Genomic DNA, 10,720 nt, shown 5'->3' with positions numbered 1-10,720 from the left:
ACGCGGACACAGAAGATCTTGTTCAGAGATTTCTACTTCTGCAGCACAATGGCTAACGGGGGGTGTTGCAACTATAGGTGTGATGCATGACACAGAAACACTTTGACAGTGGTGATCTCAGATTGCTAATTCTTTTTTGCTTTGGTTGTTAAGTTCTTGTCATTAAGGCGTTCCTTTGACGGCAGCCAGAGTTATCAGACTGTAATAATTCAGCCGTTGCTAAGCACAAACGGCATCTAGAAAATGTCTTTTGTGCATTTTCCTCAACAGACATGCAGGTCTTTGTGCTTCTCATGTTCAAGCTTTAAGATGAGTTTAAAGCTACGGGAACAATGGCTTAAACACCAACCGTAGCTTGGAGTAAAAACACCAGATTACTATTGTTGGAGAATGTTTGTCTGGAAAAAGAGGTGGGAAGCCTAATTTTACGAAAATATGCATAAATATGACTGTATATTTTACTTTACCCCGTTTTTGATGTTCTAGTGTTTGGGGGTTAGGCCAGCAGGGGAAGAAGGTGCTGTTAGCAGTTGAAGTGCTCACAGGAACCCATGAGCAAGGAAAGGGGAAGTGAACCACCCCCACACTGTTCCAAGGCCACAGCAGCGCTTTCCTTGAGGTTGGAACTATCTGACCTCAGCCACCATACCTTCAAATGCTCTGACGAATAGACACAGATGCATGCAGAGATAAACTGGTCACTGAAGGGTATAAGTCCACCAGGAGTTCTTAGGTTAGCATTAACCGTTTCGTTCTTACAAAATGTTGAGTTTTAAAATGAGTTTGCACAAGAGGGTTTTTATGCATAGAATGTTTTGTATTTTGATCTTATCTAGCATGCATAAATGTCCTACATACAGTGCAATTGCATAAACCTGGTTATATTCTTTGAACAAGGCATCTCTATTCATTGATAAGTGACGGATACTGCATTTTGCTTAATTATCTGGCATCTTTTAAGTCTTTTTTATTAATGTGTTTAAAAAAATTTGTTGTACTGTTTTAGTAAGTCACAGCAACCTACGGTGGAATAAAAATGCTAAATATGTTCAGCAGTAATTCAGATTTTGATCACATCTAATCCACTAAAAAGAGATTTACAACACTGACTTAGTTAATTAAAATTGAGAGCTTTTGTGCATCTCTTTTAGAGTCAAACCCATGACTGTAGGAGTCGGGACAAAACCGTTAGACTTCAACCACCATGTTCAACATTAGGAGATACGAAAGACGACTTTATATATTCAGTCCATCAAAATGAATATCGTTTGAAAGTGTTTTATTACAAACCAAAGCTTTAATAATGTTTTATGAAAAAAAGAAAAATTCTTCATAGTTCTGTTCCCACAAAAACCTTTATAAAATTTGTATTTATTTTCTTCAACGTAAAATTTATGTAAAAAAACTTTCATTTATGCATTGTTTGAATCAAAAAGCTTAAGAGATTTCATATCAACATCTTAAAAAAAGCTTCACATTTCAGAAAATTTTAAAATAGTTTTTTTTTAATGATCTTCATATCGTCTCGGGAATCAACAAAAATATTTTTGTAACTTGAAAAACATTTTTTTTTGTTTCATTTACAGACGTAAACACTCCAAAGCAGCAAATCCCAGATTTATTTACTCCACTCGATTTCAGATTTGAGAGTTTAAATTATTTATTTAACCCTCTTAGCGCCTGAATTTTTTCCAGCTATGAAAAAAAATCACCTTTGCTATTGCTTTTAAGTAGATGCTACATTTAGGTAATTTTGGAGCTGAAGTGGTTTGTCGCAGATTTACAACAACAGGCATTAAGTAAAGGGTTAAAAGCGAAAACCTTAATCTTTAGATTGACGTTTTTACTTTTAAACCTTACTTTTTTATGTGGCTGTTCAATCACTGTCTTTATATTTCTTTTCTTAAATGAAAAAAAAGATGTAAGGAGTAAACAAAAAGAACGGTCACAAAAAGAAGTATGGTAAATTAAATTATTTTTTGTACTAATTCTTAGGCGGCCGTCTCTAAAAATGGAAATATGGGGTCTAGAGGAATGGTCATGTATAAAAATAAAATCTTGATATCTTTTAAGATAAGTAAGAGGCAGCACAGAGGGAAGTCATACTCTATTCATAATCGATGAGTCTGCATTCAAAATGTTGTATTTTATTGAATAAAAATAATAAAAATACACTAAATTAAAAAATACATATAAAGGAGTATCTACCACAAAACAGAGAAATTATGCTAATTTAAAGCAATATATATTAAAACAATCAGTTAATGTAATAAAAGTAAAAAGAAAAGCTCAAAGCACATTTGTATTCACTATAATATTAATAAAAATAGTAACACATTCTCCAGATGTATTATGATTATTTATCACTAAACCATTTTCTTCTTTAAAGGGTACTTAAATTAAGATATTTACACATAAACCTAATGAGGCCATTCAGGTTAAAAAGCCAGGAACCCACACAAATATGGTGAATGTGACGTTAAAAAAAAATTAAAAAGAATTTTAAAAAAATATATATTTATATATAATTATAAGTATATTTTTTTATTTATGGACTGCAAATAAAATTGTTTTAAAAAAGACAACAAACACATAATTTTCTATATATTCTTCCCCCTTAAGAGCAGAAAATGTGACATTTTTTTGAACTGTGAAATAGGAGTTCTTATTGACCGATGTGTGTGTGTCCACACGATGTTACCTGGGTAACTTGGTTTAATCACTTCACACAGAGCTGCATCTCAATCTGACCTTTAACCCAGATAAAAGAGAGGTCGCTGTGGTCACACCTCGGGTCCATTTTCTTCAAAAAGCATTTTCCTCTCAAAGGACGTTTGTAAAAATCAGTTCTTGCGGGTAACGCGGCACCAGCTCAGATACGTTTAGCCAGAACACAGTTGCCCAGATACAATTACAGCAAGAGGCTCTAAAGACTCACATGCATGCGGAGGTTGGACTAACAAAGACCCAACTGATGCATTGTTTGCTAATTATTGACTCCAGCAAAACCATTTGGGATTTGAAATGAAATCACTGTGCAAAAATCAGAGCGCCGCATTTTCACGACTGGAAAACTCTGTTCACACAGGTAAAAATGTCTACATAAAATGATCGTAAAAATACAAGAAATTTCAAATATTTTCACTTGAGAAGCTACAAATTGAACAATGGATTTTTAAAAAGGAAAAACTTGGTTTTCACATTTGCTTCCCTGAGCTTGTTTTAATTGACTTCCACTATTTTACAGATAAGGACCTATTAGTTGTCACACATCTGAGTGCACGACTTTAGTTCTGTTTATGGTGCAGCCACAGCACCACCCCAACAAGCTGCAATCATCTCAGGGTGGACGCTGCACCACTTGGCCACTGAGCATGAATTATCTTTGAAAATAATTCATTTTTAAATCATGTAAAATGGCACAGAATATAAAAGTGTGAGTAATTTCATTACAGCAACATAAAATAAAATAAAGAAGAAGTTAAGATTTTAAAAAGGAAAATCAAAAAGAAAATTATAATTTATTAAGGAACATTTTCAAAACTTTATTGCATTCCAATCAAATCAAATCGGGGACCACTGTTCCACACATTAAAAAGCTTTGACACAATTAAATATATTTCTAATATAAGCCTATATGCACTTCTTTTGTGATGAGTTGTAACTAATAACCTTCCCAGGTTGCACATTATGTTCTAGTTTATGAAAACAATCAACAATGTTCCCTTATGTCTGAAAACTACACACGATATTAAAACCCTCGTCACGTGCTCCCTAACATGTGCTCTGGGCTATTTTAGATGAAATTCATCATCCCTGAAGACATTCAGACACATACACTAAATAGGTAAATTATTTATTTAATTGATTTGAATCAACAATTGAGAGGTAACATTTTTTTTTCACCAGTGCAGCTCTCTTTGTTCTCTGGTTGGTGTGTGCATTGCTCCCTCTTCTGGTAAACATGGAGGTATTCTGAGTTACAGGAATTTTTTACATAAAAAAAAAAAAGTTTTACAATTTCCAGAGCCAAAAAACTGCAATATTTATGTTTTTAACACAGAGCTGCCCTCTAATTCTCAATCAGAACACAAAACAGAAAAAACACAAAAGAAAAATAATTATATGAACAAAATTTTGGGCTGTGTCGTCACAAAATATAGAATTTATCTCTGATTATAAGCTTTCAGCGTTCCAATAGGTGTGTTACTGTCATTAACAGTGTCCCTTTAGAGCGCTGCAGAGGTGAGTTGGCGTTTCATGGGCTGACGAACCTGAGATTGAGCCTTAAACCAACATTCTCAGGTTGGACAGTCCTAGAAAGCACCACTCCGTACTTAAAGAGGGTTGGGTTTTCTTGTTGTGTGTGCTTGAGCGCGGGCTGTCCTCACTGAGCGCCAAAATCCTGACAAAAATTAAAACGGCTGCATTAAAAATCACATTATAAACCAATTGAAAAAATAAAAACACCCTTCTTATTCTTACTTTTTTAGATATTTTCCTTGACGTCTAAAAAACAAAATCACATTATTTTTCTTTTGAACAAGTCACCATTAATATTTTTAAAGTAGTTTGCAACATTTTTTCATATTATTGTCTATGATTTATCAAACAATTTTTTTCTTTTTTTTGGACACAATTTAAATTCTGGCGCCAAGACTAATAAAAAGTGCGCTTAAGATATCAGAAAAAAATTTAAATAAAATAGACATTTTTGTGAACCAAAATTGACACTTTTTCATTCAACCTTTAGGGTTAGAATTAATTCACTCCAGCAAAAAGTAATAAAATCATATCGCAGGATTTGCTTAAAATAACAAACATGTTTTTAACTTTTAGATTTTTTTTTTAAAGCAGAGGCCTTAAGTAAAAGCATTAACATAATGGAATAGGAGTTTATTTGTGCCTTCTTCATAAACCCCCTCCCTGTTGTTATCAAACCTATAATGAAACCACTAAGAGAGCAATTAAGCACTCAGCTAACTGAGCTTAATGCACAAACTGCATCATTTCATAAAAAAATGCAAATCAACCGTGGCCTGTCTTCATGAGGACAGTGCAACCTCCAGTTTTCACTCATCGCAAACTATGCAGATGGAGAGCGCACAAAGACACACTCACACAATGAGGGAGTGAAAGGAAAGAAAATAATTTACCCTCTTCAACAGGCTAATCTCAACCCTCTTAGCATGGTTCAGAAATACTTCAGTGTCTGAATAATTCATCCTTGACTATCAGCAGTAAGCTGCAGTCCTGTGGCGGCCTACACCTTTTAGCACGCACAGTGCAGACCCACGTTCACCTGCTTGGACACACATGCAGCCATAAACACAGATATTTCATCCGCCTTTCATCAAGCATAGCTGTAATCAGAAAGGGTTGCAGTAAGTTTCTGAAGTTCTTACCCACATGGCAGGCCCTCAGACCCCCCCCCGCCCTCACACGGCGTGGACCCGAGCAGACAGTCAGTCTTCAAGAGTCAAGACCAAAAGAAAGCAGTCAGCAGGAGAGCAGAGCAACCTGGAGCAAGAAGAGGGTGACGTGGGGATGAAAAAAAAAAGCCACGGGCTCGAGGTTTGAGTGGCCACTCCTCTGAATTCACAGAGCTGTGACTTCATCAGGCTCTGTGCTACCAATGAGGACGCAACTCTGCGACACACAACGCACACAGCACCTTCCTGTTTGTCAGTGATGGTGGCAAACTTTCCGTTGACATCTTCATTCATGTGAGCTTTTCACAAAAAAAAAAAAAAAAAAACCTCTACATTTACAGTTTGGGTAACAAAATAAACAGAGAAACAGGAAGTCTTTTAGTTGTGTAAAATATGCAGTTTTAAAAAATGAATAAATAAAGGAAAATAACGCCTCTTCTCTGTCCCAGTTTGCAGTGATGCTTCATGAGATGTGTGTCAATCACACGTCTGTGTGACCGTGGTCCTGACAGTTGTGAGGGTGATCGTTATGGAAAGTGATGGAAGATGTCAGTGATATTTCCCATGAGAACAGGACAGCCACAATATCCTTCCTGTTCTTTTGAAGCCTGCTTGAAGGTTCTTCATGTTTGATGTAAATAAAACACTAATAATAATGTGATGGATTGCCATTCCATCCTCAGTCATCCAAATGGCATAAAGCCGACAAAGAAAGGTTCGTTTTGGTCATTACATTTAAAAATGTGGGTGTGATTGTTAACGGCAAAACAGTCGAGATGGAATGAAAGTAGTGAATACTGTACAGCCAGAGGCGTCAACATGGAAAAAGACTTCTTCTTTTTTTAAGTTTTTTTTATTTATTTCAATCATTTTCAAAGTCTAACAACACACTTAAAAACAACAGTTCCATACCACGTATTGACTAAAAACAATACTGTGTAAAGAAAGTCAGCAGCGTGCCGTCAGCAAAACAGATTTTTAAAAAATTGTTGTAAATGAAATGTTTTTTTTTACTCCTGAATACTAAAGTTTTACTAAACAAATAAATAAATACTGAACATCTTTTCATGTAGGCCCACTTTCATCACTCATTTTAATTACTTGCAAGTAAACAAATCAGGCACTTTTATTGACCTAATATTCTAAACTCTTAAAATTAAAATATTACTGTGGTGTATGAAGACCATCTGTGATATCTTTATAAATGGCAGAAGCTCCCCTCCACAGTCACAACATGTAAATATAAAGGATTTTTAACATTTTTAACGCTAAAAGCACATACTTCAATGTTGCATAATGAAAAAAAAAGAATAAAAAAAATGGCTTTCAACATCCTTTTCAGATGGTAAGGTCAGTATCTGCAGAAAAGAAGGAAGGCAAATGCAAGAGCTGAAAAAGAAACACCCACACGTTTTCCGATTGAATGGTCCTTCAGAAAGTGCTCATGGCAATGGAAGTTGAGCAATGGAAGTTCAACTCCACTTTGATAAAAAAAAAGAAAAAAAGTCGTGAAGAAAATGACTTATGGTTGAAAAAAAAGTGGATTGAAACTTTATAAACGCTAGAGTTAGTTCTTTTTCTCGTGTAAATTCACATTCAGCTGCGTCCACAGTGCAAGATTTAAGGCGGCGAACTTTTTAAAGTGTGTTTGCAAACTTTCAAAAGATTGTCTTTATGTGAAGCATTCAAATATCATTTTGTATGTTTTTACACTTTATACTGCAATGATATACTGTACAAATAAAAAAATTGAACTTTTATAATTTAAAACATTTCTCAACAGCATACATTAAATAACATTTAAAATTCCTAATTTACATGAACAAAAATATCCTATTTCTGCATTTTTCCCCTCAAAAAACAAAGCGAACATGGTCATAAAATGTCTTAAATTGTCCAAAAAGGTGCACATTCAACATTTAAAAAAACAGTCAGTAACTGGGTTCATCCATGTCGTCGTCGCTCCAGTCAGGCGGTGCGTCCGTTCCAAAGTAGCGGTCCCCAAAGTTCCCTGCAGAGAAGAAAAGCGCCATGAGTCCGGGGAAACGATGTGAATCACCTGCGTCCTCGCCGTCACTCACCTATGCCGGGTATGATGTGAAAGACGTCGTTCACCTTCTTGTCCACAGCTGTGGTGATGATCTTGACCTGAGGAAATGCGTAGGCCACCGAGTGCACCCCCATTTCAGCCATCAGCAGAGACACCAGCAGGATCTTGTCCTCCTGCACATCATGATCCTGAAAATCAACACGGATGTTAAAATGTTGCATTTTGGACATATGGAAGACCGAATGTGACAAAATCAAAAAGATATAAACAATTCTGTAAAGTTAAAATAAATTAAATTTAAAAATGTGGTTCATTATTACAAATAATTTTGAAAAGACACACACAGTATTTGAAATTTCTAACGTTACAAAAGGACTTTTTTGTATTAATTTAGAATTTTGGCGAGAGCACACACCAGCAGCACCCGTACAGCCATCATGGCAGCGGCCCCGGTGGACACGGTGCAGTCCATCAGGATCACGTGATCTTCACCAATGTCTTTGGGTAGACGAAGATAATGAAGCTACAAATTAAAAAAAAAAAACTGAAATTTGAGACACTCAGCTACATTTTAGATAGTAAAAAACACATTAATATAATTTTTTATGTTTTTTTTATTTGGTCAAGAGAAATAGAACTCAAGACAAAGATATATTTTTTTTACTTTAATTTTACACTTAAATGACTTAAATCTGTTGATTAAAACATCAATACTGTAATTCTTGTCATGAATTTGTACCTCTGGTTCTCCTGTGTCCTGATTGGTCTGGATGAGGATCTTGCCAATGCGCACGTCTTTGCACACCGCCCTCAGAGCGGGCTCCATAGTCTCCCCCGCTCGTAGAATGGACACACCGGTGATCTTAAGCAAACAAAAAAAACACACAAAAAATGAGCAAAGGTTGTTTTCTTGATTGTAAATTAGAAGTCATTTCCTGTGATGAGCCTTTTTAAATGAAAAAATGAGTATTATGGAGGGATAAATGGACCTCACTCACCCTTTTCCCATGGAAGGTCCTGCCTTCATAATCCTCTCCCTGGGGGGTTTGAACAATATGAACCTGGGATTAAAAATCACAAACGTGTGAGTACGACAGTCCTGCACAAGTGAAGAAAACGTTCTGCATTACAAGTTGATATTTAAGTGTGTTTGTGTGATCACTGCAGCTTTTGTTTGAAACTTTCCACTGTGGTGAGACAAGTTTCCATGCTCACAGTGTGAGCCATGACAGCAAAAGTCCTTACCAAATGCAAGCAAAACATCATTTTCCATGCAACTCTACGTCATGTGTTTGAAGCAAAAGTTTAACGGCAGATTTATGTTGTGTAACACGACGATCTGGTTTAACTCTGACACCTGAGGCGTTGGCAGTACTGTAACTTTTCAACTGTTTCAACCGTTAACACGATCAACGTCATTCCATAAGATTGTGGAGGAGAAAAAGCGGCTGAGCCAGTAAATCAAAGAGCATCAATAAATATAAAGGATTAAAGATGCACTCCAATGAAAATTTCAGTTTTGGGGTTTCTGCTTCTTAATCCCAAGTAAAATTATACTTGTTACACTGGTAAGTGATAGGTTGTGATAAGCTATAAGCTAGCGGGAGAGGGATGATGGGAAAGGCTTGCTCCATGCCAACTTCGAGGCAAATTTCTGATGAACTACAGCCGCTCTGCTCAAACTATGTTACCAACTCAGTAGCCCTGAGACTGTTAGGCCGTGGGTTCAAATCTAGGCCGACTCAAACCAAAGACTCTAAAAATGGACCCAGTACCTCCCTGCTTCGACGTTCAGCACTAAATAAAGGGTTGGATTGGGGTGTTAAACCACCAAATAGTTTCCGAGCCTGGCTGTGTCTGCAGATCAATGCTGGGTCACCGAAGGGCCAAATATGGAGAACAACTGTTAAACACCTATGATATATGTTTTTTCTCTTTAGAAAAACTGCATAATCATAGTAAAATTGATCAAAAGATGACTGGAGTGGGACTTTAAAGGGTAACCAAACTCTATATCAACTTTTTTGGCTGTTTACTTGTATAAATAAGGCTTTAAAAGTGCAAAATGTTTGATAAATTAAAATAAACTTGTTTAATTCTTGAAAACATAGACAAAAACCGTCAGTGTACTGCCCCCTACAGGGGGGTATTAATGGAAATGGGGTATTACATTTGAATTTTGTGATTGGTCAAACCATTTAAGTGTCCACATCATTTCAGAAGTCTGATATCATGATCTGCAGCTGCAGTAATGATGACAGTCCTGTTCCCCAGCCCCACCCCTTTGAATGGATTTTCACATTTCGGCTGTGGGCGGAGTCAGCCTCCAGCTTCCCTGTTTGGTTACCCTTTAACATTAGAGGGGGGACACAATATCGGTATGGCGAACTATTGTGATATTTCAACTCATGAACGATTACAGGTCCTCTCTTTCTCTTAATCGGTTTCTAAAAATAATACTGAAAAAGTCCACCAGGGGGCGTTTTGCATGAGCGTGACAGTGAAATGTAAGGATCCCGTAGCAAAATCGACATTAACATTTATTGGACTGTAACGTTTTTAGCCTAAATGCCTAAAAACATTTTTTTTCCCTGCTTGTCCGCGTCCAGCTCCTTACGTGCTAAAATATATCAGATGCTAGCGGAGAGATGCTACGTCTAGCGGCGCCATTCATCCAACAGGTGTGTATGCTAGCGGTACACATGTGGAGCACGTGACTAAAGTGATGTTTATTTACTATTAATTAAAATGTAAAATTAATTAAAATTAAGTATTATGATTTTTTCTTTCCACATTTATTGCTCTTTGAAGTGAAGGGGCCGTTTGATATACTCTGAATGTTAGTTCTTAGCTGGAACTTTGTTTATTAGTTACCCTAAAATGTATGTTATTATTTTTTAAAAAAGTTTGTATTTATTGATAATTTCATTTAATGTTGGAAAGGGTGTTAAATTAACACATTGTGTTTTAAATTGTTCTAAAAAAGTTTTGAAGAAAATAAAAAGATAGATTTGTTTTAAAAATAGTTACATATAATATATTACCAAGATAATATATTGATATACTACCGGTATCGTGAGTCATGTATCGTGAATCGCATCGTATCGTGAGTTACCCTGAGATTCCCAGCCCTATTTAACATTCCTGTACATTTATGGTTTCTATTGTGTAATTTCCTAAAAATTTCCGAGTATTTTAGCGTTTGGAACCTGTGAGGGCAGGAAGGAGAGCGCTCGCT

General features: G+C 36.1%; 1 protein-coding gene across 2 annotated transcripts in view; it reads right to left on the bottom strand.

Annotated features, from left to right (window-relative positions):
* Positions 1-6,266: 6,266 nt before the first annotated feature.
* uckl1b (uridine-cytidine kinase 1-like 1b) overlaps positions 6,267-10,720 on the bottom strand; it is a gene marked incomplete in the record, with an annotated part of 18,676 nt that continues 14,222 nt past the window's right edge. For both annotated transcript variants that reach the window (XM_024294054.2, XM_036212763.1), the window contains 6 exon segments: positions 6,267-7,443; positions 7,514-7,670; positions 7,898-8,005; positions 8,222-8,344; positions 8,481-8,543; positions 10,692-10,720. In XM_024294054.2, coding sequence (XP_024149822.1) covers positions 7,364-7,443; positions 7,514-7,670; positions 7,898-8,005; positions 8,222-8,344; positions 8,481-8,543; positions 10,692-10,720 — 560 coding nt within the window.

Source organism: Oryzias melastigma, linkage group LG7 (genome assembly GCF_002922805.2).
Source record: "Oryzias melastigma strain HK-1 linkage group LG7, ASM292280v2, whole genome shotgun sequence".
Classification (NCBI taxonomy): Eukaryota; Metazoa; Chordata; class Actinopteri; order Beloniformes; family Adrianichthyidae; genus Oryzias; species Oryzias melastigma.
The sequence above is the reverse complement of the archived record's forward strand: the minus strand, read 5'-3'. Positions and strand labels throughout refer to the sequence as shown.